Raw genomic sequence first — 26,865 nt, 5'->3', positions numbered from 1 at the left:
GCTAAATTGATATTGCCTCAAGGCCCAAATTAAATTACACAGCGGGCCAGATTTGGCCCGCGGGCCAGAGTTTAACACCCATGCTCTATACAGTGGGTGAAATAAATATATACATGAATATTTACATGAGAAATGTGTTATGGCTTACTCACACTAGGCCTTTTAATTTGTTTTATTATTGCATTCATGGACTTTAATAACATAGGGTTTCTATTTTGTTTTCAGGCTGTCCAAGCACGGCTCCTTAAAGTCTCATGAAGCACTAGAGCTTCCTCCAGAGCTGACCGAGGACTGGGCCACCATGGAGGTGTGTGTCGACTGCAAGAAATTCATCTGTGACATTATCGCCTCCAGCAAGCACAGCCTGTCTCTCGCCACTAAGAGAGCTCGTTTAAAACGCAAGACGCAATCCTTATACATGTCCTCCCCTAAAGGAAGGGAGGAGTACCGGCCCACTGAGCGAACAATCAGTGAGATCTAAACTCTAGACGTCTCTGTATGTACCACAGCCATAAATAATACAACTCTGGGGTGGATGAGGGCTTTGTTGATGTGTCCTCGCCATCATGTACAGCTCCTCTCCTGAATTATTTTTTATCATTATGGATAACCCTTTAATGTCTACTCGAGAACTTAGAAAAAAAGAGAGGAAACACAATGTTTGTCTGTACTTTCCTCTCAGAGTGATGCACCCCAGCTCACACTGAAACTAATAAGCACAAGACAGAAGAAAGACTGTCTGACCTCCTTGAGGCCTGCGCAGTGGTCATGTGGTAAAGAGTGACAGTCAGATTTATCAAAACTCTACAATATGTCCATCCATCCATCCATCATCTTCCGCTTATCCGAGGTCGGGTCGCGGGGGCAACAGCCTAAGCAGGGAAACCCAGACTTCCCTCTCCCCAGCCACTTCGTCTAGCTCTTCCCGGGGGATCCCGAGGCGTTCCCAGGCCAGCCGGGAGACATAGTCTTCCCAACGTGTCCTGGGTCTTCCCCGTGGCCTCCTACCGGTTGGACGTGCCCTAAACACCTCCCTCGGGAGGCGTTCGGGTGGCATCCTGACCAGATGCCCGAACCACCTCATCTGGCTCCTCTCGATGTGGAGGAGCAGCGGCTTTACTTTGAGTTCCTCCCGGATGGCAGAGCTTCTCACCCTATCTCTAAGGGAGAGCCCCGCCACACGGCGGAGGAAACTCATTTCGGCCGCTTGTACCCGTGATCTTATCCTTTCGGTCATGACCCAAAGCTCATGACCATAGGTGAGGATGGGAACGTAGATCGACCGGTAAATTGAGAGCTTTGCCTTCCGGCTCAGCTCCTTCTTCCCTACAACGGATCGATACAACGTTCGCATTACTGAAGACGCCGCACCGATCCGCCTGTCGATCTCACCATCCACTCTTCCCCCACTCGTGAACAAGACTCCTAGGTACTTGAACTCCTCCACTTGGGGCAGGGTCTCCTCCCCAACCCGGAGATGGCACTCCACCCTTTTCCGGGCGAGAACCATGGACTCGGACTTGGAGGTGCTGATTCTCATTCCGGTCGCTTCACACTCGGCTGCGAACCGATCCAGTGAGAGCTGAAGATCCCGGCCAGATGAAGCCATCAGGACCACATCATCTGCAAAAAGCAGAGACCTAATCCTGCGGTTACCGGATACAATATGTATCAGGTTTAATTTACCTTTGTATTTTTTTTTGTATGCACTCATCATTTTGGACAAATTATCAAATGTTCATTATTTAAAGTGGCTTGTTTCATTCATTCTTTTATGGACTAAAATCATTTTTTGTGCAGATGTAGTGCCATGAAGTGAAATACCTGTTGTCCACAAAGTCACTTTACAATGTAAGAAATATACAGTAGAACCTCAACTTATTAATTGGTTCTGTGACATTAAAACACTTGTAATTTAAAACAACTTCTCCCATTGAAATTAATTGAAATCAATGAATTAGTATTTGAGCCCCTTAAAGGGGAACATTATCACAATTTCAGAAGGGTTAAAACCAGTAAAAATCAGTTCCCAGTGGCTTATTTTATTTATCGAAGTTTTTTTCAAAATTTTACCCATCACGCAATATCCCGAATAAAAGCTTTAAAGTGCCTGATTTTCACGATTGGTATATCCACCCGTCCATTTTCCTGTGACGTCACTGCGTGATGCCAATACAAACAAACATGGCGGATAGAACAGAAAAATATAGCGACATTGGCTCGGATTCAGAATCAGATTTCAACGGCTGAAGCGATTCAACAGATTACGCATGTATTGAAACGGATGGTTGGAGTGTGGAGGCAGATAGCGAAAACGAAATTGAAGAAGAAACTGAAGCTATTGAGCCATATCACGACAGACCGCGGCAACGAATGACGAGTTCTAACTAACGATTGCATCTTTTGACAACTGGTGCAACTTGAATCCGTCGATTGGTATGTGTTTGTTTGGCATTAAATGTGGGTGGAGGGAAAGGCTGGATGCAAATATAGCTACAAATGAGGCATAATGATGCAATATGTACATACAGCTAGCCTAAATAGCATGTTTGTATCGATTAGCTGGCAGTCATGCCGTGACCAAATATGTCTGATTAGCACATAATTAGCACATAAGTCAATAACATCAACAAAACTCACCTTTGTGATTTCGTTGACTTTTATCGTTGGAAATGCATCTGCTTTGAGTGTCGCAGGATATCCACACATCTCTATGCCCTCTCTGTCGTAGCATCGCTATCGTCGGTAAAGTGTGCGAGGGACTTTCGCATCTTTTGACCACTGGTGCGGTGCAACTTGAATCCGTCGATTGGTATGTGTTTGTTTGGCATTAAATGTGGGTGGAGGGAATGGCAGGATGCAAATATAGCTGCAAATAAGGCATAATGATGCAGTATGTACATACAGCTAGCCTAAATAGCATGTTAGCATGTATGAGCATGCCGTGACCGTTGATATGTCTGATTAGCACACTCCACGTAAGTCAACTTGAATCCGTCCCTGTTGGTGTTGTTACGCCCTCCGACAACACACCGACGAGGCATGATGTCTCCAAGGTACGAAAAACAGTCGAAAAAACGGAAAATAACAGAGCTGATTTGACTTGGTGTGTGTAATGTGTTTGAGAAAATGGCGGATTGCTTACTGTTTTGACGTCACAGGTTTAATGTCATTGCTCTGACAACGAACAATTGAAAGGCGTTTCAATCGCCAAATTCACCCTTTCAGAGTTCGGAAATCGGTTAAAAAAACATGGTCTATATTGACGCTTACATAGGTCGGGTGATAATGTTCCCCTTTAAAACAGCTCCATTTTAACATATCACATGCCATTTCATAAGAAAAAAAATATTTTATATATAAGACATATTGTATAAAAACAATATAAGTAGGAAGTAAGATAATAATAAAGCATTTACCCTGGACAGTGGACTTCATCTCCTTCCAGTTGCTATTCCTCAAACCCATCATCAGCAGCTTTTCCATAGTTTCATAAATAAATAGATAATATTTTAACATTGTTGGCTGTTGTATCAACTCATTGTGATTCAATATGGTACAGACTATTAGTGATACATTCGAATTGCTTCGCCAAGTTAGCCAGCTACTTGCTCAAGCATGTTTTTGATTATTTATTTATTTTATTCATTGAATATCATCTGCTTCTTCTTAGCACTGTCCTTCAATTTTTTTCCATGGTTGGAAAAACAAAGTTATGTCGAACTCCAGATGTTAGCTAATGCTAGCATGTAAAGTCAAACATGTTTTGAGATACCACTGTATTACAAAAGCAACGGATGAGATATGTAAATTAGAATTATTTTTATACTGCATGGTTATTAAAATGTTTAAAGACATTGGGTTTTTAAATCAAACATACATTCATGCATTCACTTCCCTGAACATATTACTACCATGTTAAAAAATATTGTTTTTGGAAGAAAAGGTATGGGTCATCGCCCAAATAACTTAGCCGATCTGTATCAAACCATGCAAAAGACTTCAATATTCTGTAATAATTTCCACAGACTTTTCTATTTGTTTACTTTTAAAATATATTTGTTAAATTGTGATGAGACTTTATGGACGCTTTGTATTTTCTACTCCTTTTGACCCGAGGGGAAGGTCTGCCATAATAATCCAACAAACTCTCCGAACCCTTTCCCTCCAAGGTTCTAAGTATTTAGGAATGAACAAGCAGACAAACGAAATTGCAAACATTCGTAAAAGTACCTCCTTGTGTGGTTCGTATGGTAAACAGTATCTACAAGTGTCTCGATTTAAACGTTGTATTGGTCGTGCAGTGACCTTTTTTAAATCAAGGTTGTGTCCAAAGCAGTGGTTCTTAACCTTGCTGGAGGTTCTGAACCCCACCAGTTTCATTTGCACATTCACCGAACCTTTTTTTAGTGAAAAAAACCCCACAACATACATTTTCAAATTCAAGACAAATATATATTTTTTTACTGGTGCACAAAATGATCCATGCATGAACATTACCTTGTTCAAAGAACAAAACCAACACAGTGTATGAACTTTGATTGATTGATTGATACTTTTATTAGTAGATTGCACAGTACAGTACATATTCCGTACAATTGACCACTAAATGGTAACACCCCAATAAGTTTTTCAACTTGTTTAAGTCGGGGTCCACGTTAATCAATTCATGGTAAAACTCACAAATTACACACCTAAAAATCAGTGTGTTGCCGGGTCCATAATACGCCTATAGGGAGAAGTTTTTATTGACACCATGAGTAAGGTGTATCTTGACTTCCGCGGTGGAGGCTCCACCGAACCCCTGAGGCCGACTCACCGAACCCCAAAGGTTGGATCGAACCCAGGTTAAGAACCACTGGTCTAAAGCATAATAATAATGATGACATCTAAACATCTCTTGTACAAACCAATAATTGCATAGCTGGTGTACAAACATTTATGACACAAATGTGCCCATGTTGATGTTGGAAGTCATGCTTTCTAATGCTTATTTATTTACTTCTTATATTAATTATATTTGATTTTAAATAGCTGCATTGTCTGCATTTCTATATTTGGCTATTTTAACCGGCTGTTTCTTTTTGGCAGTATCATTGCAGTATCACATTTACTTTAGTCTTCAGATCAGTCATTATTTATAAGTGCTGTTTAAAATGGTACATTGAACATTACATACAATCCCTACGACTGTATTACAGTTTTTTTTGCACAAACATTTTGACAACACACACTCAGCTCAACAAATTTAATACATGCTGTTATTATGCCTTCCTTTGCGATCCAGAAACTGACTTCCTATATGTTGGCTTCATTTTGTTTCGTTTTGCCTTAAAAGTTTGAATATATTAGTGGTCACACTGGTATGTTAACATGTCATCTGCAGTGAGTGTACAAGTTGTTTTTGCTGAATGACGTGTTTCAATTGTGTTGCCTTGACGGTGTTTGTAGGTTGGAGGAAGGATGGAGAAGTCCACAAGGGGAAACAGCGTCATGCATGAACAGTTTCACTTGTATCTTCAGTGTGTATTATCTTCAAACTCAAATTCCCTGGCCAGAGTGCAACAAATGAACAAAAATAAATGCAATACCTCCACTTTGTATCTTTCTTCTGTTTTTAAACTACAAATCCCGTTTCCATATGAGTTGGGAAATTGTGTTAGATGTAAATATAAACGGAATGCAATCATTTGCAAATCATTTTCAACCCATATTCAGTTGAATATGCTACAAAGACAACATACTTGACTGATGAACATTTTTTTTTTGCAAATAATCATTAACTTTAGAATTTGATGCCAGCAACACGTGACAAAGAAGTTGGGAAAGGTGGCAATAAATACTGATAAAGTTGATTAATGCTCATCAAACACTTATTCGGAACACCCCACAGGTGTGCAGGCTAATTGGGAACAGGTGGGTGCCATGATTGGATATAAAAACAGCTTTCCAAAAAATGCTCAGTCTTTCACAAGAAAGGATGGGGCGAGGTACACCCCTTTTGGGACGGCGTGGCGCAGTGGGAGAGTGGCCGTGCGCAACCCGAGGGTCCCTGGTTCAAATCCCACCTAGTACCAACCTCGTCACGTCCGTTGTGTCCTGAGCAAGACACTTCACCCTTGCTCCTGATGGGTGCTGGTTGGTGCCTTGCATGGCAGCTCCCTCCATCAGTGTGTGAATGGGTAAATGTGGAAGTAGTGTCAAAGCGCTTTGAGTACCTTGAAGGTAGAAAAGCGCTATACAAGTACAACCCATTTATTAATTAATTTATTTTGTCCAAAACTGCGTGAGCAAATAGTCAAACAGTTTAAGAACAACGTTTCTCAAAGTGCAAATTGCAAGAAGTTTAGAGATTTCAACATCTAAGGTCCATAATATCATCAAAAGGTTCAGAGAATCTGGAGAAATCACTCCACGTAAGCGGCATGGCCGGAAACCAACATTGAATGACCGTGACCTTCAATCCCTCAGACGGCACTGTATCAAAAACCGACATCAATCTCAAAAGGACATCACCACATGGGCTCAGGAATACTTTACAAAACCACTGTTACTAAATACAGTTGGTCGCTACATCTGTAAGTGCAAGTTAAAGTTCTACTATGCAAAGAGAAAGTCATTTATCAACAACATCCGGAAACGCCGCCGGCTTCTCTGGGCCTGAGATCACCTAAGATGGACTCATGCAAAGTGGAAAAGTGTTCTGTGGTCTGACGAGTCCACATTTCAAATTGTTTTTGGAAACTGTGTCCTCCTGAACAAAGAGGAAAAGAACCATCCGGATTGTTACAGGCGCAAAGTTCAAAAGCCAGCATCTGTGATGGTATGGGGGTGCATTAGTGCCCAAGGCATGGGTAACTTACACATCTGTGAAGGCACCATTAATGATGAAAGGTACATCTGGGTTTTGGAGCAACATATGTTGCCATCCAAGCAACGTTATCATGGACACCCCTGCTTATTTCAACAAGACAATGCCAAGCCACGTGTTACAACAGCGTGGCTTCATAGTAAAAGAGTGCGGGTACTTTCCTGGCCCGCCTGCAGTCCAGACATGTCTCCCATCAAAAATGTGTGGTGCATTATGAAGCGCAAAATATAACAACCAGACTGTTGAACAACTTAAGCTGTACATCAAGCGAGAATGGTAAATAATCCCACTTTCAAAGCTTCAACAATTAGTTTCCATACATCCATTTTCTACCGCTTATTCCCTTTCGGGATCGCGGGGGGCGCTGGCGCCTATCTCAGCTTCAATCGGGCAGAAGACGGGGTACACTCTGGACAAGTCGCCACCTCATCGCAGGGCCAACACAGATAGACAGACAATATTCACACTCAGATTCACACACTAGGGCCTATTTAGTGTTGCCAATCAACCTATCCCAAGGTGCATGTCTTTGGAAGTGGGAGGAAGCCGGAGTACCCGCAGGGAACCCAGGCATTCACGGGGAGAACATGCAAACTCCACACAGAAAGATCCCGAGCCTGGATTTGAACCCAGGACTGCAGGACATTCGTATTGTGAGGCAGACGCACTAACCCCTCTGCCACTGTGAAGCTCACAATTGGTTTCCTCAGTTCCTAAACATTTATTGAGTGTTGTTAAAAGAAAAGGTGATGTAAAACAGTGGTGAACATGCCCTTTCCCAACTACTTTGGCATGTGTTGCAGCCATGAAATTTTAAGTTAATTATTATTTGCAAAAAAAAAATAAAGTTTATGAGTTTGAACATCAAATATCTTGTCTTTGTAGTACATTCAATTGAATATGGGTTGAAAATGATTTGCAAATCATTGTATTCCGTTTATATTTACATCTAACACAATTTCCCAACTCATATTGAAACGGGGTTTGTAATTTTGGTAGAGATGTTTTGCTCACAAACCCATCCCTGTGTCTCCAAATAATGAGTGTCTGGATATATTTGGACTTATTTGCACTTTGAGAATGTCCATTGCGAAGACCAGAAATACAATAATGCAGTACAGTGGTTTGGTTTTGTCACTCGCTTCTCTGATTGGTCAGATTCTGCACCACCTGACATGTGTTGCCATAGAAACGTTTAAACCACACGCTGAGGCTCGACTGGACGGAAAGTGCATTGTTTACTTAGCAACACTAGATTCTCAAGCGTTGTTTTGACTGGACTATGCTGTCCTGTTATGGACGTAAGTACATTTCATTTAAAAGTCCATATTGTAATTTGCAGTGTAACAACACGACGGTATTAATATAAATATTAGCTCGACGTTAACTCTGTTGAGGAGAACATGGCGGATGCGGCGTCATTCTTCGTGTTTATCTTTACGACGCGCCGACGTAACTGTTTGGAAAGCTTTCTTTGTTGTGTGTCTTCAATTTAAGAAAATATATCATTTTTAATCATTCACAACAGTACAATGAATCTTTGAATTACATTCTCATTTTGTATTTCCCGTGCTTGTCATTCATCTTCACTGATTGGCTGAGCGCGACACGTGACCAACTGCCTCATCGTAAGATGTGTTATGTCAGTTTAATCACTTATTTACATTACTAAAAATGCTAAATATGAAGTAAATCATTATTTTCAGTTAAATTCTATTATATTATATACAGTGGGGTGAAAAAGTATTTAGTCAGCCACCGATTGTGCAAGTTCTCTCAAAATTATGACAGAGGTCTGTAAGTTTCATCATAGGTACACTTCAACTGTGAGAGACAAAATGTGAAAAAAACAATCCAGGAATTCAAATTGTAGGAATTATAAAGAATGTATTTGTAAAAAATGGATACGTGGTTGATACAGCAGAGGATTGAAACCAAATGAAACCAAAATAGAACATTTTGGTACAAACTCAACTCGTCGTGTTTGGAGGAAGAAGAATACTGAGTTGCATCCCAAGAACACCACACCTACTGTGAAGCATGGGGGTGGAAACATCATGCTTTGGGGCTGTTTTTTTTTGCTAAGGGGACAGGAGGATTGATCCGTGTTAAGGAAAGAATGAATGTGGCCATGTATCGTGAGATTTTGAGCCAAAATCTCCTTCCATCAGTGAGAGCTTTGAATGGTTGACCAAATACTTATTTTTCCACCATAATTTACAAATAAATTCTTTAAAATTCCTACAATGTGAATTCCTGGATTTTTTTTTCACATTCTGTCTCACAGTTGAAGTGTACCTATGATGAAAATTACAGACCTCTGTCATCATTTTAAGTGGGAGAACTTGGACAATCGGTGGCTGACTAAATACTTTTTGCCCCACTGTATGTATATATTTTTTTATATATCAATAAGGAAAATACCTTACTTTTTTTTTTATTATTTACCGTCTCAATGGTTAGTTCTGGTGTTTTCAGTGACACGGTTTTTAAGTGCACTCTAGTGTCCAGATTCAGTATTGCATGCAGCCTGATTTATTTTCACTCAATTATATAAACCTGTCCACAGATGTATTTGTCCCAGATTCAGAGTTTCAGACTGGCAGCTGTACTGGAGGAGTGCTCAGACCAGTTGGACATACTGGAACATGCTCTGACGATCCAGATCCACAGGGAGTGCAGCACTGAAGAGCGACAGGTGACGGCTTAACAGTCCATGGCATGCAGTCTAATAAGGTGATGGTGGAGGTGTGATCATATTGTAAATACAATTACCATTTTCTGCCTTTAGGCCAAAGTAAAAAAGGTGAAACGAGACTGGTAAGTACTTAAAAAAAAAAAAAAAAAATTGTGTTAAACTGACTGAGCGGGCAGCACTGTGGAACAGAGGTTAGTGCATGTGCCTCACAATACAAAGGTCCTGAGTATTCATGAGTTAAATCCCGGGCTCGGGATCTTTCTGTGTGGAGCTTGCATGGGTTCCCTCCGGGTACTCCGGCTTCCTCCCACCTCCAAAGACACACACCTGGGGATAGGTTGATTGGCAACACTGTCAGGTTCAAACGCTGATGACATCTATTAAACAAAACAAAAAGCAAGGAATCAAACTGAGACAGAATTACATTTGGACTCAGATCTGAGGAGAGACATGGCCTCTGTACAGTCCTGCACCAGGCTCTGACGAAAAAGGTTTACGTCTCCTCTTTTATTTAGATATTCAATGTTTACGCAACAACACATGTCACAACAGAAATGGAGAGTATGTAAACAGTCATGGTTTTCGGTCACATTGAAGACAAAAGAAGAAGCTGCCTCAAGCTTGGGCTTGTCCTGGATTCAGCTTTGACAGGTGTTTGAGGACAATAGATAACCCCCTCCCGTGTCTTTCCAACGTACACAGCGGAATCTTCCAAGACTTTGCTTGGTCAAACAAGGACAGCTCTCATCTGTTCAAAGGAAACTCAGAGAGCGGAAAGTTTTTTGATAAATTACACACAATTTTTCAAACAAACACTAAATTGGCCCTAGTGTGTGAATGTGAGTGTGAATGTTGTCTGTATATCTGTGTTGGCCCTGCGATGAGGTGGCGACTTGTCCAGGGTGTAAACCGCCTACCGCCCGAATGCAGCTTAGATAGGCTCCGGCACCCCCCGCGACCCCAAAAGGGAAAAGCAGTAGAAAATGAATGAATGGATGGATGGATATACCGACTGTAAGGGTGAATCAACACTTTTATATGAATTATGTTGCACACCAGACACAAGCAAGCATGTAAGGAGCAATGGTCCTTACAGACCAAGTAGATCTGAATTGGGTTCCATCTCAAGTCTTCTTGTGAACCTAACTGCCTTTGTTTTGTTTGTGTAGTCACTATATCTCACAGCAGGTGTCCAAATTACAAGGTGAGCTGGAAGAGAAGCAGAGCTTCAGCTGTCTGCTACAGGTAGTGCACGGACAGGACCAGGAAAAGAATGCAGAGAGCAGCAAAAGGTTCTTCAACAGATTTACACAAACCCTGCACACTAGACAATTAATTAAATGTATCAGAATCCTTACCAAAATACAACACAATGGTAGGAATTGATTTGTGTTGATTTTAACTTACATTTCCTGTATTGTTTGATATTTCAAACATTTTTTTAATGAAAATCGGCATAGCCATCTATGACATCAATGCACTATAATTGCAAATAATACGAACGAAAAAAATTCTAACTATCCTGTAAATGACACCATGACAGATGTCAGCATATCCAATTAGACTTTAATGCACTGTGCAGTAACGCCGCCACTAGTGTACTATTTTTATTACCAGTAGCCGCAAGACATATTTGATCACATTACGCCTGTACTGGCTCACCTGCACTGGCTTCCTGTGCACTTAAGATGTGACTTTAAGGTTTTACTACTTACGTATAAAATACTACACGGTCTAGCTCCATCCTATCTTGCCGATTGTATTGTACCATATGTCCCAGCAAGAAATCTGCGTTCAAAGGACTCCGGCTTATTAGTGATCCCAAAGCCCAAAAAAAGTCTGCGGGCTGTAGAGCTTTTTCATTTCGGGCTCCAGTACTCTGGAATGCCCTCCCGGTAACAGTTCGAGATGCCACCTCAGTAGAAGCATTTAAGTCTCACCTTAAAACTCATTTGTATACTCTAGCCTTTAAATAGACTCCCTTTTTAGACCAGTTGATCTGCCGTTTCTTTTCTTTTTCTTCTATGTCCCACTCTCCTTTGTGGAGGGAGTCCGGTCCGATCCGGTGGCCATGTACTGCTCGCCTGTGTATCAGCTGGGGACATCTCTGCACTGCTGATCTGCCTCCGCTTGGGATGGTTTCCTGCTGGCTCCGCTGTGAACGGGACTCTCGCTGCTGTGTTGGATCCGCTTTGGACTGGACTCTCGCGACTGTGTTGGATCCATTATGGATTGATCTTTCACAGTATCATGTTCTCATATGTTCTCATAGTCATCAGTATCATCAGTATCACAGTATCATGTTCTCATAGTCATCATTGTCACCGACGTCCCACTGGGTCATTATCGTCACCGGTGTCCCACTGGGTGTGAGTTTTCCTTGCCCTTATGTGGGCCTACCGAGGATGTCGTAGTGGTTTGTGCAGCCCTTTGAGACACTAGTGATTCAGGGCTATATAAGTAAACATTGATTGATTGATATTTTAAATGTTCAATCTCAAATCTTGTCCAAAAATCGATGTAAACTCTGCGTGTTAATTCTGTAAATATGAACATCCATTCATGTTCTACCACACTATCCCTGCTGACTGAGGTGAGAGGCTGCCAGTCAATCACAGGCAATAATGTTTCCAGCTGTGGGATACCACATGCATGTGACTGCCCAGGGTGCCATTTTAGCTAGAACCACCACTCATCACAGAACACGAATAGACAAACACCAATTCACACGTGTGGGCAAATTGTAGGATATATGTTGTGTAAGTAATGTGAGTGTCTTGCTCCCAGAGAAGCAAAGAAGGAGATGGAGAAGAGGAGACGGACGTTACCAAAGCAACAAGCGGAGCTCCAGCAGAAAGCAAATCAACTGAAGGTGAGAGGGCATATCTAAACATCTCTTTGTCCATTTCCATATTTGATGAAGACAACGTATGCATTTTAAACCTCAAACTTATTCCCTGTCGGTCAGGAACTGCAAACACTGTATGAGGATGTCAAAGAGCGGCTGCATCAGCTGAATGAGTCAAACGCTGAAAGGAAGAGTCTTGAGGAGAGAAACATTGAGCAGCAGATCCAGAAAACTCAAAATGAGATGAGGGAAGCTGAGAAGCGACTTGAAGACCAAGTACAGGTGAGAGCAACAATTTATCTGTAAGATGTCTTTGATTATTCCCGCAAGTGCGGCCTGACCCATTATGTACATATAGTATACATAGTAACATGATATTTACATTTAACTTTACATTAGTGTCACCATATCTGAATTATTATGAAGAAGTACAGGGAAAAAACTACAAAGGTATGCTTCAGTCACAAACCGTGTTCCAAAAAAAGACAAGTTAAAATAATAAATTATGTTGGATTTATTTAGTTTAGTTTATTTAGTTTATTAAGGATCCCCATTAGTCTACACCGCAGTGGAGACTATTCTTCCTGGGGTCCAGGCAAAAAACATCACACAACCACAGAACAAACGATTAAAATGCAGTACAACATGATCCAATAATAAATTGTCATAATACAAAAATAGCAACAACAAAGAACCAAAAAATACTAATAAATGTTGTTACATAATAATTTTCATACCAAAGATAAAAATAGCAGTATAAAGATAGATATACTGTATACATTTTTGCAAAAATAAAACAAAGAACCAATGGCCTAAAATATACACATTAGTGTACCAAGGACAAACAATAAGTGACAAAAAAGTATCATCCTTCCATTTTCTGCTGCTTATCCCATAATCAATAAAATACTCAATAGTCAATAAAAACAGTCATGACATTATGTACAATCTAGAATAATCTATTTACGCAATACTTCTCCTTTTAGTCTATTCTTACAGGCCCACTATGCTGGTGATTGATAGCAGATATTGTGGAAGTCTATTCCAGTAAGTGATTGCCCGATACATTACAGTCTTTTTCAAAACATCACTTTTGGGTTTAAGACAGGTGAGAGCACCTCTTTGGGCTAGCCTGGTAATGTAGTTGTGACTGTCACTGGCAAGCAAGAGCTGAGAATACAGATATGAGGGTTTATGGTATGTATAGATGTTTTTTAAAAATAGAATCAAACTACAAGCTAGTCTTTCAGCAACTTTCATCCATGACAATTCATGATGCATGATCTCAATGCCAGTCCTAAATGAGCAATGGAGAGCTAGTCTGGCAGCTCTGTTTTGGGTAAGCTGGATTTTATTTAGATCTTGTTTAGATACGGAGAACATTCAAACCCTTCCTTTTTTAAAATCAAAAATATTGAAATTCCACCATATAGTGAATTTGCAAACTGCTAAAATGTTGCACAAAGCAAACTTTTACTTTTTCTTGAAGAACATTCAACAATTCTTCTCAACAAAAAAGGAGAATTATAACCTCAGAAAAAAATGTAACTTAAAGCATCCGTATGCACGTACAGCACTTAAAACATTTAGTTTATCAGTATGAGTAATTAGTTTAAGAAACTGTACAAGCTCAAAGTGTTTACAAAGTACCAAGAAGAAGAAGACAAACCATGATAAACATTTTGAATTTATGGATAACCTTATTCAATAAGGAAATACTTGAAATATTCTTTTTGTTTTTGTTTTATTATTTATGGAGTATATTGTGAACACAGAGAACAGGAAGTCAATAAAAGAGTTAACAATTGCTATGTAATAAAATAGGGGTATACGATTGAATAAGACTGCTTTTTCCTATGTTTTTTGGAACATGTTGAAAAGAGAAACTGAAATTGTGCTGTATCATGTTGTGATTGTATGCATGTTCGAAATAAACTCAGACCATAACCATAATCATAACCATAATCAACACTCTGTCTTTTAGGTGCTGAATGATCACTTGAAGCTGCAAGAGAGAGTTCATGAAGAGTCAATAAAATTCCTGAAGAAACAACATCAGGTCAGTATCGGTCTTGGAAAAAGCCCCGAGCTGTTATTCCATTCGTAATAGTATTAGGGACACAAATAAGAGTAACATTGAAAAATAATGAGAAAAAATATAGACAACGTTATGTTTAAGTAACTTGACAAGAACCTCAGCAGTTCTCACATGTTACTAAACAATACATATAATGTTGTTGCTCGGCTTACAAGTTTAATTTGTTCTGTGATGAAACTCGTAACCCAAATTAATTGCATCGCAAATCACTGTTAACCCATTGAAATTTATATAAATGGCATCATGTTATAGGCTCCAAAACCAACATTTTAACATGTAACGTGTTTTAAAAAGAAAAATGAACATTCATCTTGATAACAAATCACTTTGTACATCTATGGAATGTTAAAATTCGAGCAAGTCATTGTATGTTCAGCGCACTCAATCGATTACAACTGGGCTGTTGAGTTCGTCTTTGAAGACGCTTTGCCTCTTATTCCAGCAGGCTTCATCAGTGAATGCTCATGCTCTTAGATTGGTCAGATCAAGTCTCAATGATGGTGCCAAAGCTCCAACAAGTCATACTCTTAAGAGCTTGATCTTCTAAGATCCAAATGTCAAGCGCTGAACAGTGTGCGCAAACTATACAATTGCATGTACTCTTAGTGTGATATTCTAAGACTGTATGTAGCATGTGCAAAAGTGGTGCAAACCAACCTATTTGGACGAGGATTTTGCGTGTAGTAAGCGGCTTCATCATGGAAAAACTGTTAGTTTTTGCAATGATGTTGAACATACAAACAAGCACATTTTTTGGGGAATACAGCATTGCAATCTATACAACTATACAACAAAAACTACTTTTAGCACATTTACAGTGTGCTTTGCAGGGAGGCGCACAGCATTGCAACGCATTCATGCATCTTGAATGTTTCCAACGCAAGAAAATGCATATTGCAAGACAATTTTTCGGAATTATGTTTATAATATATATTCTTAAATAAAAATAAAACTTAACAAAAAGAAAACACCAGCAGACATCAAAATGCATCAATTGAATGTGTTTGAATCAGCCCCTTAAAGGGACCTGATTTTTTTTTTTTTTACTTTTGTAACCTGATTGTACCTGCTGTTGTGTATTTGGAATCCCCATAAGTCCAGAAAATGTGAAATCAAGAGGCATTGCAAGGATATTCCTTCATTAATCCACCAAATGAGCTGTTTGGATTTTGTTCTGTCCTGTGTTGTTTTCTGCCCTAACTTGTCAACGTATATTTGGTAAAGTTTTACCCAGAGCTTAGCGCGAGTAGTCAATAAGCTCTTTTTTCTCCATCCTCTTGTTGTGGGTCAGACTGACTCATATATTCACATGCATCCTCTGCTGTTGCCATTTCTAATAAAACGTAGTGTACATTTCTAGCTTATATAAAATTTAACAAAAAGAAAACACCAGCAGACATCAAAATGCCTCAATTGAATGTGTTTGAATCAGCCCCTTAAAGGAACCTGATTTTTTTTTTTTTTTTTTTACTTTTGTAACCTGATTGTACCTGCTGTTGTGTATTTGGAATTCCCATAAGTCCAGAAAATGTGAAATCAAACATCAGAGGCATTGCAAGGATATTCCTTCATTAAGCCACCAAATGAGCTGTTTGGATTTTGTTCTGTCCTGTGTTGTTTTCTGCCCTAACTTGTCAACGTATATTTGGTAAAGTTTTACCCAGAGCTTAGCGCGAGTAGTCAATAAGCTCTTTTTTCTCTATCCTCTTGTTGTGGGTCAGACTGGCTCATATATGCGCATGCATCCTCTGCTGTTGCCATTTCCAATGAAACATAGTGTACAGTTCTAGCTTATATCTGTCAAAAGACTTGTTATGGAAGCGCTAAAAACAAAACAAAAATTACCGCCCACAAAATGGAGCATCCTAAAGAGATGGTCACAAAGCATCTTAAAAACGGTCGGTTCAACATAAACTATGCAAAATGTTTTGCTTTGCTTCAGCTACGGTCCTAAATGTGCTTGTGGTTAAACAAATATTTATATTAGCAGGAGAGGTATGTTTTTGTAGTATTGCAAAAAAACTAAAAATGTATCCTTTTACTCTCACAGGATATTTTCACATCTTGTTCAAGGGATACTTTATGTAATGATAGATTAACAGTTGTTCTAGTTTTCACTATTCTCAATATTCACACTCATTTAGGAAATTACACTTTCTCTAGCTTACTCTGCCCATTGTTTTACCTTGTAACCCAAGCTCATCATGTTCCTCTTTGTTGAGCAGGAGTTGCAAGATCAGCTGCAACAGTGGCAGGAGTGCACGGAGCAGAACATGCAGGAGAAGGAGCAGCATCTCACCAGCACGCGTTACAGACGAGCAACCAACTTGGAGAAACTGACTGCAATGCAGAAGAAGGTAAATGCTTAAACAGGGCAGAAGGTCGGCATGAACCGGGATTCATAAGTTGTACATGTGTATTTAGTACAGCGAGATGGAAGAGGTGGTGAAAGAAGAATGGGAGGAGCAGGAGAGACTTCGCCAGCTGGAGCTTAGGAAAAAAGCTTCAATCAAGGTAACAACATTTATTTGGAGCCATTGACCTCTGATAGTTGGTGGTTTGATGGAAATGAAGCTCCATTTCCACCAAGTACTACAGTAAAGTTTGGTTTGCACATTTGAGGATTCCATGGCAACTGAATATCATGCTTAGCAACCATCTAGTACATAATTTGGTCTACATAAACATCACTTCTGCTCCACAGTGGGAATGCAATGGGGAGAATACAAAATAATCCCTGTTAATAAATACTGCAAATTAGTAGAAAGAAACGCGTAGGGACTAAATCTTTATTTCAGAGGTGGTGGTGCATGCGTGCGTGTGTGTGTGTGTGTGTGTATGCGTATGTGTGTGTGTGTGTGTGTGTGTAATTTTGAAAACTACTTAAACTGTGTCATTAATAAATTGTAATTGGAATTAATGTGTTATTAAATGGGCTTCACGGTGGAAGAGGGGTTAGTGCGTCTGCCTCACAATACGAAGGTCCTGAGTAGTCAGTGTTCAATCCCGGGCTCGGGATCTTTCTGTGTGGAGTTTGCATGTCCTCTCCGTGAATGCGTGGGTTCCCTCCGGGTACTCCGGCTTCCTCCCACTTCCAAAGACATGCACCTGGGGATAGGTTGATTGGCAACACTAAATGGTCCCTAGTGTGTGAATGTGAGTGTGAATGTTGTCTGTCTATCTGTGTTGGCCCTGCGATGAGGTGGCGACTTGTCCAGGGTGTACCCCACCTTCCGCCAAATTGTAGCTGAGATAGGCACCGGCGCCCCCCGCAAACCCAAAGGGAATAAGCGGTAGAAAATGGATGGGTGGATGGTGTTATTAAATGTGTCATTTGTGTATTTAATGTAAAAGTGCACTTAATTATGTAATAATTTAAATGAATGATTTCATTATTAATAATTGATGTTATTATTTGAATGATTTATTGATCTAATTATTTATTCCAACATTTTATCATTGACTTCATTATGTTATTGATTCAATCATCTAATTATTTATTTCAATATTTTATCAAATAACCGGTAGAAAATGGATAAATGGATGTATTTCAATATCATTTATTGAACTGCTGATTTCATTGGTTTAATCATTTTAGGGTGAATTGATTATTTCATGATTTATTTGTTTATTTAATGAACCTGTGTGTCAGCGTTTCATGAATTGATTGTATCCGTCTCACCCATCAAAGTCAGTGGGTGGGGCTCGTTCATATCTAGTCCAATGATTATGTTGGTCTGAAGCCTGGATTTTGAGAATCTTTCAAAATATGATGTCAAATGAGGATATATTTGTACTTTTTAGACCTTGCGGAGTATGTGAAATCAAGACTTGATAATCCAGAGCGTGTAGCAGTTAAATTAGAGCTATTTATTGAAGTTGTCAAAGTTATTTCCACACTTCCAGACCAATTTATAGACTAATACTCCTCTGCTTCTCTGGTCGAAGGGTTCCACAATCAGGTGTCAGGATCCGCCTGCTGACATTCACAGAGAAGATTAATTCATGAAGCGCTGACACACAAGTTCTTGAAATTCTTAAATAATGATAATGATAAATGGCATGGGTGTGGGAAAAAATCGATTCTAATACGTATCAAATCATTTACGTTGTGCGATTCAGAATCGATTCTGATTTTTAAAAAATCGATTTATTTTTTTATTTTTTTAATCAATCCAACAAACCACTACACAGCAATACCATAACAATGCAATCCAATTCCAAAACCAAACCTGACCCAGCAACACTCAGAACTGCAATAAACAGAGCAATTGAGAGGAGACACAAACACCACACAGAACAAACCAAAAGTAATGAAACAAAAATGAATATTATCAACAACAGTATCAATATTAGTTATAATTTCAGCATAGCAGTGATTAAAAATCCCTCACTGACATTATCATTAGACTTTTATAAAAATAATAAAAAAAGACAATAGTGTCACAGTGGCTTACACTTGCATCGCATCTCATAAGCTTGACAACACACTGTGTCCAATGTTTTCACAAAGATAAAATAAGTCATATTTTCGGTTTGTTTAATAGTTAAAACCAATTTACATTATTGCAATCAGTTGATAAAACATTGTCCTTTACAATTATAAAAGCTTTTTTTTTTTTTTATCTACTACTCTGCTAGCATGTCAGCAGACTGGGGTAGATTCTGCTGAAATCCTATGTATTGAATGAATACAGAATAGTTTTGAATCGGAAAAATATCGTTTTTGAATCGAGAATCAAATCAAATCGAAAAAATCGATATATTATCGAATCGTGAGACACCCAAAGATTCACAGCCCTAATAAATAGGTTGTACTTGTATAGCGCTTTTCTACCTTCAAGGTACTCAAAGCACTTTGACACTACTTCCACATTTACCCATTCACACACACTGATGGAGGGAGCTGCCATGCAAGGCGCTAACCAGCACCCATGAAGTGTCTTGCTCAGGACACAACGGACGTGACGAGGTTGTTACTAGATGGGATTGAACCGCACGGTCACTCTCCCACTGCGCCACGCCGTCCCTGAAATAAATAAAATCATAAAATAATTAAATAACTATTTAAATCATGAAATAGTACATTTAATCATGAAATAATACAAATATTTCATAAATCATGAAATAAGGAAATCAATATAATTAAATCATGAAATAATGAATTAAATTTTAGAATAATTATTACATGATTAAAAAATCAAATTAACGTAGACATTACAAAATTAATAGTACATTTAGTATATTTGATTCCAAATATACCTTTTTTTTTTTTGATTGATTGATTGATACTTTTATTAGTAGATTGCACAGTAAATAAATGATAAATGGGTTGTACTTGTATAGCGCTTTTCTACCTTCAAGGTACTCAAAGCGCTTTGACACTACTTCCACATTTACCCATTCACACACACATTCACACACTGATGGAGGGAGCTGCCATGCAAGGCGCCAACCAGCACCCATCAGGAGCAAGGGTGAAGTGTCTTGCTCAGGACACAACGGACGTGACGAGGTTGTTACTAGGTGGGATTTGAACCAGGGACCCTCGGGTTGCGCACGGTCACTCTCCCACTGTGCCACGCCATCCCTGAAATAAATAAAATTATAAAATAATTAAATAACTATTTAAATCATGAAATAGTAAATTTAATCATGAAATAATACAAATGTATCATTAAATCATGAAATAAATAGGGAAATCAATATTAATTAAATCATGAAATAATGAATTAAATTTTACAATAATTATTACATGATTAAAAAAATCAAATTGACGTTGACATTACAAAATTAATACCACATTTATGTATTTGATTCCAAATATACTTTTTTTTTTTGATTGATTGATACTTTTATTAGTAGATTGCGGCATAGCTCGGTTGGTAGAGTGGCCGTGCCAGCAACTTGAGGGTTGCAGGTTCGATTCCCGCTTCCGCCATCTTAGTCACTGCCGTTGTGTCCTTGGGCAAGACACTTTACCCACCTGCTCCCAGTGCCACCCACACTGCTTTAAATGTAACTTAGATATTGGGTTTCACTATGTAAAGCGCTTTGAGTCACTAGAGAAAAGCGCTATATAAATATAATTCACTTCACTTCACAGTTCAGTACATATTCCGTACAATTGACCAATAAATGGTAACACCCGAATAAGTTTCATGTCCATGTTAATCAATTCATGGTAGACACAACATAATAATTTAAATATGTACTTATTCATTCAATCATTTAAAGTTAAAGTACCAATGATGGTGTCCCATTGGACCCTCCACTGCACCTAATTACCAAACACAGGAATGCATGTGCACAGACTCAGACTTAAATATGCATGCAAAGGAAACCTCTGATATTAAAATCTGTTTTACTCAAGTGACCCAAGCAGAACATGTTAACAATTTACAGTGACAGATAACACTGTCAGCAGAGTGAGTGACAGCTGGGAAGGCCAATCACACGTTAGCATAGCCAACTGATGAGGTTGTGGGCGGTTTAAAAGGGAAACAGTTTAGCTGGTCCTAGTGCTTTACATGTCTATGTTTAATTGGATAACTTTACAATTCTATACTGTACTGTAGAAGACCTGGTAGGAATAAAAAACTTAATTGTAGTGTCGACCCTTACAGGTACAGGCTTGGTGGAGAGGTTGCATGGTCCGCAAAGGCTTCGGCATTTATAGGAAAGTGGAAGACAAGAAAGGCAAAAAGAAGAAGAAGAAGGAAGGAAAGAAGAAGAAGAAGAAATAAGTCCCATACTTGTTCCTGTTTACTGTAATACTTTTCATATTGTGAAATAAAATAATGGTTCTTCAATCACACCTAAATTGTTTTCGTTCAAAAATATTTTAGTGGCACATAACAAAATTCCCCCTTTGGAAACCTAATGTAACTAGTAGTAAAGCAAACGATTTAGTTTTTAATTGTGAGGTCATTTGGTGTGTTTTGGTGTTGATTGTTTCCTTGAACGCCCACATGCAGGGAGGTAGATCAGGCTTGTGCAGAATTCCGAATTTGGAACTTAATTTTAAATCATTTAAAGAATGGGAATATGAATACAGTCCCTTGTTTATCACTGTTAATTGGTTCCAGAGATGGCTGCGATAAATGCATTCCCGCAATATATACATATATATAGTTTTTACCTCTGTTTGAAACCAATCAAACCAGCGTAAAATACAACAGCAGAGACCCCGGACTGTTGAACGACTGAAGCTCTACATAAAACAAGAATGGGAAAGAATTCCACTTTCAAAGCTTCGACAATTAGTTTCCTCAGTTCCCAAACATTTATTGAGTGTTGTTAAAAGAAAAGGTGATGTAACACAGTGGTGAACATGCCCTTTCCCAACTACTTTGGCACATGTTGCAGCCATGAAATTCTAAGTTAATTATTATTTGCAAAATAAAAATAAAGTTTATGAGTTTGAACATCAAATATATTATCTTTGTAGTGCATTCAATTGAATATGGGTTGAAAAGGATTTGCAAATCATTGTATTCCGTTTATATTTACATCTAACACAATTTCCCAACTCATATGGAAACGGGTCGACTTCCTGTTTCAACCTCAATCCTCTATAATGAATGGAATTAGAATGTGGGAAACATTCTCAATTCAATTAGGAATTTCACAGGGTGATCAAAACATTTAAGACAACATCTCACGGAAGAAGAGTCAGTATCAGCAACTGAGGCCCTAGCCCTGCCTTTACTAGGCATCAGATCAAATCCAAAAACATTGCAGTTTTGCCCACTCCGGCGTGGATTGGAAGAAATTATACTGCGTTCAAACAAACACACACTTCCATACTTTTACTTTAAAAAAAAAAAAATCCAAAAGTCAAATTATATGAATTTAAAGGTTTGTGTATTGATTGAGTATAGGCTTCACGGTGGCAGAGGGGTTAGTGCGTCTGCCTCACAATACGAAGGTCCTGCAGTCCTGGGTTCAAATCCAGGCACGGGATCTTTCTGTGTGGAGTTTGCATGTTCTCCCCGTGAATGCGTGGGTTCCCTCCGGGAACTCCGGCTTCCTCCCACTTCCAAAGACATGCACCTGGGGATAGGTTGATTGGCAACACTAAATTGGCCCTAGTGTGTGAATGTTGTCTGTCTATCTGTGTTGGCCCTGCGATGAGGTGGCGACTTGTCCAGGGTGTACCCCGCCTTCCGCCCGATTGTAGCTGAGATAGGCGCCAGCACCCCCCGCGACCCCGAAAGGGAATAAGCGGTAGAAAATGGATGGATGGATGGATTGAGTATGATGACGAGTTTAAATAGGGCGCGACCCCGAACGGGACAAGCGGTAGGAAGTGGATGGATGGATAGATCTGTCTGCTGTGTTCGATATCGTCGACCACTCCACCTTAATCACTCGTCTTGAGAACTGCATGGGTATTAAGGGCGCCGCCCTCAACTGGTTCCGGTCGTACCTAGCCGACAGGAGTTTTTGTGTAAAAATAGACAGTTTTATGTCTTCCATAGCTCCTCTGCCACACGGGGTCCCCCAGGGCTCAATCCTTGCCCCAATCCAATTTGCGCTTTACCTTCTCCCCCTTGGTTCTATTTTTAGGAAGTATGGTATTGCATTCCATTTTTATGCCAATGATTGCCAGATCTATTTTCCCATGGCACAAAAAAACACGGTTCAACATCAAAGCCTGGCTTTCAGCTAACTTCCATCCATCCATTTTCTACCGCTTATTCCCTTTTGGGGTCGCGGGGGGCGCTGGCACCTATCTCAGCTACAAACGGGCGGAAGGCGGGGTACACCCTGAACAAGTCGCCACCTCATCGCAGGGCCAACACAGATAGACAGACAACATTCACACTCACATTCACACACTAGGGACCATTTAGTGTTGCCAATCAACCTATCCCCAGCTTCCTGAGTCTAAATGAAGACAAAACAGAAGTTATGTTGTTCGGTCCAAGTCGCTCTCCCTCCCCCAACGTTGACCTCGGCACTCTGACCCCGTATCTCAGCGACTGTGTCACAAACCTGGGGGTAAAGTTCGACTCAGATTTTAATATTCGAAAAACAAATCAGCAGCGTCGTTCAAAAAAGCTTTTATCAATTACGCCAAAAACCGCTTCTGTCAGGACATGATCTCGAGGAATTCCTTCACGCCTTTATCTGGAATCGTTTGGACTACTGCCATGCCCTGTATGTAGGCATTAGCCAGGCCTCCCTCGCCCGCCTGCAGCTCGTGCAGAACTCTGCTGCTCGTCTGCTAACACGGACCCACAGACGTGAGCACATCAGCCCTATATTAGCGTCCCTTCACTGGCTCCCTGTGCGTTACTGAATCTATTTGAAACTCCTTCTATTTGTTTTTAAATGTCTAAACCAGTGGTTCTCAAATGGGGGTACGAGTACCCCCAGGTATGCCAAGGGGTACGTGAGATTTTATAAAAAATATTCAAAAAATAGCAACAATTCAAAAATCCTTTATAAATATATTTATTGAATAATACTTCAACAAGGGGGACCGGAGGGTGTGTTCCAACTATCGTGGGATCACACTCCTCAGCCTTCCCGGTAAGGTTTATTCAGGTGTACTGGAGAGGAGGCTACAGTCGAACCTCGGATTCAGGAGGAACAGTGTGGTTTTCGTCCTGGTCGTGGAACTGTGGACCAGCTCTATACTCTGGGCAGGGTTCTTGAGGGTGCATGGGAGTTTGCCCAACCAGTCTACATGTGCTTTGTGGACTTGGAGAAGGCATTCGACCGTGTCCCTCGGGAAGTCCTGTGGGGAGTGCTCAGAGAGTATGGGGTATCGGACTGTCTTATTGTGGCGGTCCGCTCCCTGTATGATCAGTGCCAGAGCTTGGTCCGCATTGCCGGCAGTAAGTCGGACACATTTCCAGTGAGGGTTGGACTCCGCCAAGGCTGTCCTTTGTCACCGATTCTGTTCATAACTTTTATGGGCAGAATTTCTAGGCGCAGTCAAGGCGTTGAGGGGTTCCGGTTTGGTGACCGCAGGATTAGGTCTCTGCTTTTTGCAGATGATGTGGTCCTGATGGCTTCATCTGACCGGGATCTTCAGCTCTCACTGGATCGGTTCGCAGCCGAGTGTGAAGCGACCGGAATGAGAATCAGCACCTCCAAGTCCGAGTCCATGGTTCTCGCCCGGAAAAGGGTGGAATGCCATCTCCGGGTTGGGGAGGAGACCCTGCCCTAAGTGGAGGAGTTCAAGTACCTAGGAGTCTCGTTCACGAGTGGGGGAAGAGTGGATCGTGAGACCGACAGGCGGATCGGTGCGGCGTCTTCAGTAATGCGGACGTTGTATCGATCCGTTGTGGTGAAGAAGGAGCTGAGCCGGAAGGCAAAGCTCTCAATTTACCGGTCGATCTACGTTCCCATCCTCACCTATGGTCATGAGCTTTGGGTCATGACCGAAAGGATAGGATCACGGGTACAAGCGGCCGAAATGAGTTTCCTCCGCCGTGTGGCGGGGCTCTCCCTTAGAGATAGGGTGAGAAGCTCTGCCATCCGGGAGGAACTCAAAGTAAAGCCGCTGCTCCTCCACATCGAGAGGAGCCAGATGAGGTGGTTCGGGCATCTGGTCAGGATGCCACCCGAACGCCTCCCTAGGGAGGTGTTTAGGGCACGTCCAACCGGTAGGAGGCCACGGGGAAGACCCAGGACACGTTGGGAAGACTATGTCTCCCGGCTGGCCTGGGAACACCTCGGGATCCCCCGGGAAGAGCTAGACGAAGTGGCTGGGGAGAGGAAAGTCTGGGTTTCCCTGCTTAGGCTGCTGCCCCCGTGACCCGACCTCGGATAAGCGGAGGATGATGGATGGATGGATGGATGGATACTTCAACAAAATTTGAATGTAAGTTCATAAACTGTGAAAAGAAATGCAACAGTGTTGACAGCTAGATTTTTTTGTGGACATGTTCTATAAATACTGATGTTAAAGATTTCTTTTTTTGTGAAGAAATGTTTCGAATTAAGTTCATGAATCCAGATGGATCTCTATTACAATCCCCAAAGAGGGCACTTTAAGTTGATGATTACTTTTATTTGTAGAAATCTTTATTTATAATTAAATCACTTGTTTATTTTTCAACAAGGTTTTAGTTATTTTTATATCTTTTTTTCCAAATAGTTCAAGAAAAAACAGTACAAATTAACAATATTTTCCACCGTTATACAGTTGAATAAATCCGAAATTGATGACATAGTGCTGTATTTTATTTATTTATCTCTTTTTTTCAACCAAAAATGCTTTGCTCTGATTAGGGGGTACTTGAATTAAAAAAAATTTCACAGGGGGTACATCACTGAAAAAAGGTTGAGAACCACTGCTCTAAACAACCTCGTGCCAACATATCTCTCCGACCTCCCTCAGCCTTACTGCCCCACTCGATCCCTAAGATCGGCCGATCAGCTGCTACTGCCGGTCCCTGACACAAGACTGAAGCTTAGAGGTGACAGAGCTTTCACCGCTGCTGCTCCCAAGCTCTGGAACGATCTACCTCTGAGTGTTAGCCAAGCCTCCTCTCTTCCTGTTTTTAAATCTCTCTTAAAAACATACTTTTATTCCTTGGCTTTTAACACTGAATGATATCCATCCTAGGGCTTCACGGTGGAAGAGGGGTTAGTGCGTCTGCCTCACAATACGAAGGTCCTGCAGTCCTGGGTTCAAATCCAGGCTCGGGATCTTTCTGTGTGGAGTTTGCATGTTCTCCCCGTGACTGCGTGGGTTCCCTCCGGGTACTCCGGCTTCCTCCCACTTCCAAAGACATGCACCTGGGGATAGGTTGATTGGCAACACTAAATTGGCCCTAGTGTGTGAATCTGAGTGTGAATGTTGTCTGTCTATCTGTGTTGGCCCTGCGATGAGGTGGCGACTTGTCCAGGGTGTACCCCGCCTTCCGCCCGATTGTAGCTGAGATAGGCGCCAGCGCCCCCCGCGACTCCAAAAGGGAATAAGCCAGGGGTGCCCACACTTTTCCTGCAGGCGAGCTACTTTTCAATTGACCAACTCGAGGGGATCTACCTCATTTATATATATCATTTATATTTATTTATTTATGAAAGAGACATTTTTGTAAACAAGTTAAATGTGTTTAATGATAATACAAGCATGTGTAACACATATAGATGTCTTTCTTTCACAAAGACAAGAATATAAGTTGGTGTATTACCTGATTCTGATGACTTGCATTGATTGGAATCAGACAGTAATGATGATAACGCCCACATTTTCAAATGGAGGAGAAAAAAAGTTGTCCTTTCTGTACAATACCACATGAAAGTGGTTGGTTTTTGGCATCTAATTCATCCAGCTTCCATACACTTTACAAGAAAAACATTGGCGGCAAATTCCGTAGCTTGCT

At 40.5% G+C, this 26,865-nt stretch overlaps 2 protein-coding genes across 4 annotated transcripts in view; both read left to right on the top strand.

Annotated features, from left to right (window-relative positions):
- Positions 1-5,596, top strand: part of spire1b (spire-type actin nucleation factor 1b) — a 106,361-nt gene extending 100,765 nt beyond the window's left edge. For all 3 annotated transcript variants that reach the window (XM_061916508.1, XM_061916506.1, XM_061916507.1), the window contains one exon: positions 226-5,596. In XM_061916508.1, coding sequence (XP_061772492.1) covers positions 226-481 — 256 coding nt within the window. In that variant the 3' untranslated portion in view covers positions 482-5,596. The remainder of the gene's footprint in view (positions 1-225) is intronic.
- A 2,451-nt stretch (positions 5,597-8,047) lies between these two features.
- iqcg (IQ motif containing G) lies at positions 8,048-21,902 on the top strand. Its single transcript, XM_061914752.1, has 10 exons — positions 8,048-8,172; positions 9,441-9,569; positions 9,663-9,691; positions 10,739-10,861; positions 12,357-12,441; positions 12,538-12,699; positions 14,402-14,476; positions 16,741-16,872; positions 16,940-17,029; positions 21,142-21,902. The coding sequence occupies exons 1-10, from the start codon at positions 8,167-8,169 to the stop codon at positions 21,259-21,261; spliced, it is 951 nt and encodes a 316-aa protein (XP_061770736.1). The 5' UTR covers positions 8,048-8,166; the 3' UTR covers positions 21,262-21,902.
- The last annotated feature ends 4,963 nt before the right edge of the window (positions 21,903-26,865 follow it).

The sequence above is a fragment of the Nerophis ophidion genome, linkage group LG11, assembly GCF_033978795.1.
Source record: "Nerophis ophidion isolate RoL-2023_Sa linkage group LG11, RoL_Noph_v1.0, whole genome shotgun sequence".
Lineage (NCBI taxonomy): Eukaryota > Metazoa > Chordata > Actinopteri > Syngnathiformes > Syngnathidae > Nerophis > Nerophis ophidion.
This window is presented reverse-complemented; position numbering and strand designations above follow the sequence as displayed.

Coding starts and splice junctions, on each gene's coding strand:
- iqcg (XM_061914752.1), top strand. Junction 9,692..10,738: donor AAAAAGGTGAAACGAGACTG/GTAAGTACTTAA, acceptor TTGTTTGTGTAG/TCACTATATCTCACAGCAGG. Junction 10,862..12,356: donor AATGCAGAGAGCAGCAAAAG/GTTCTTCAACAG, acceptor TCTTGCTCCCAG/AGAAGCAAAGAAGGAGATGG.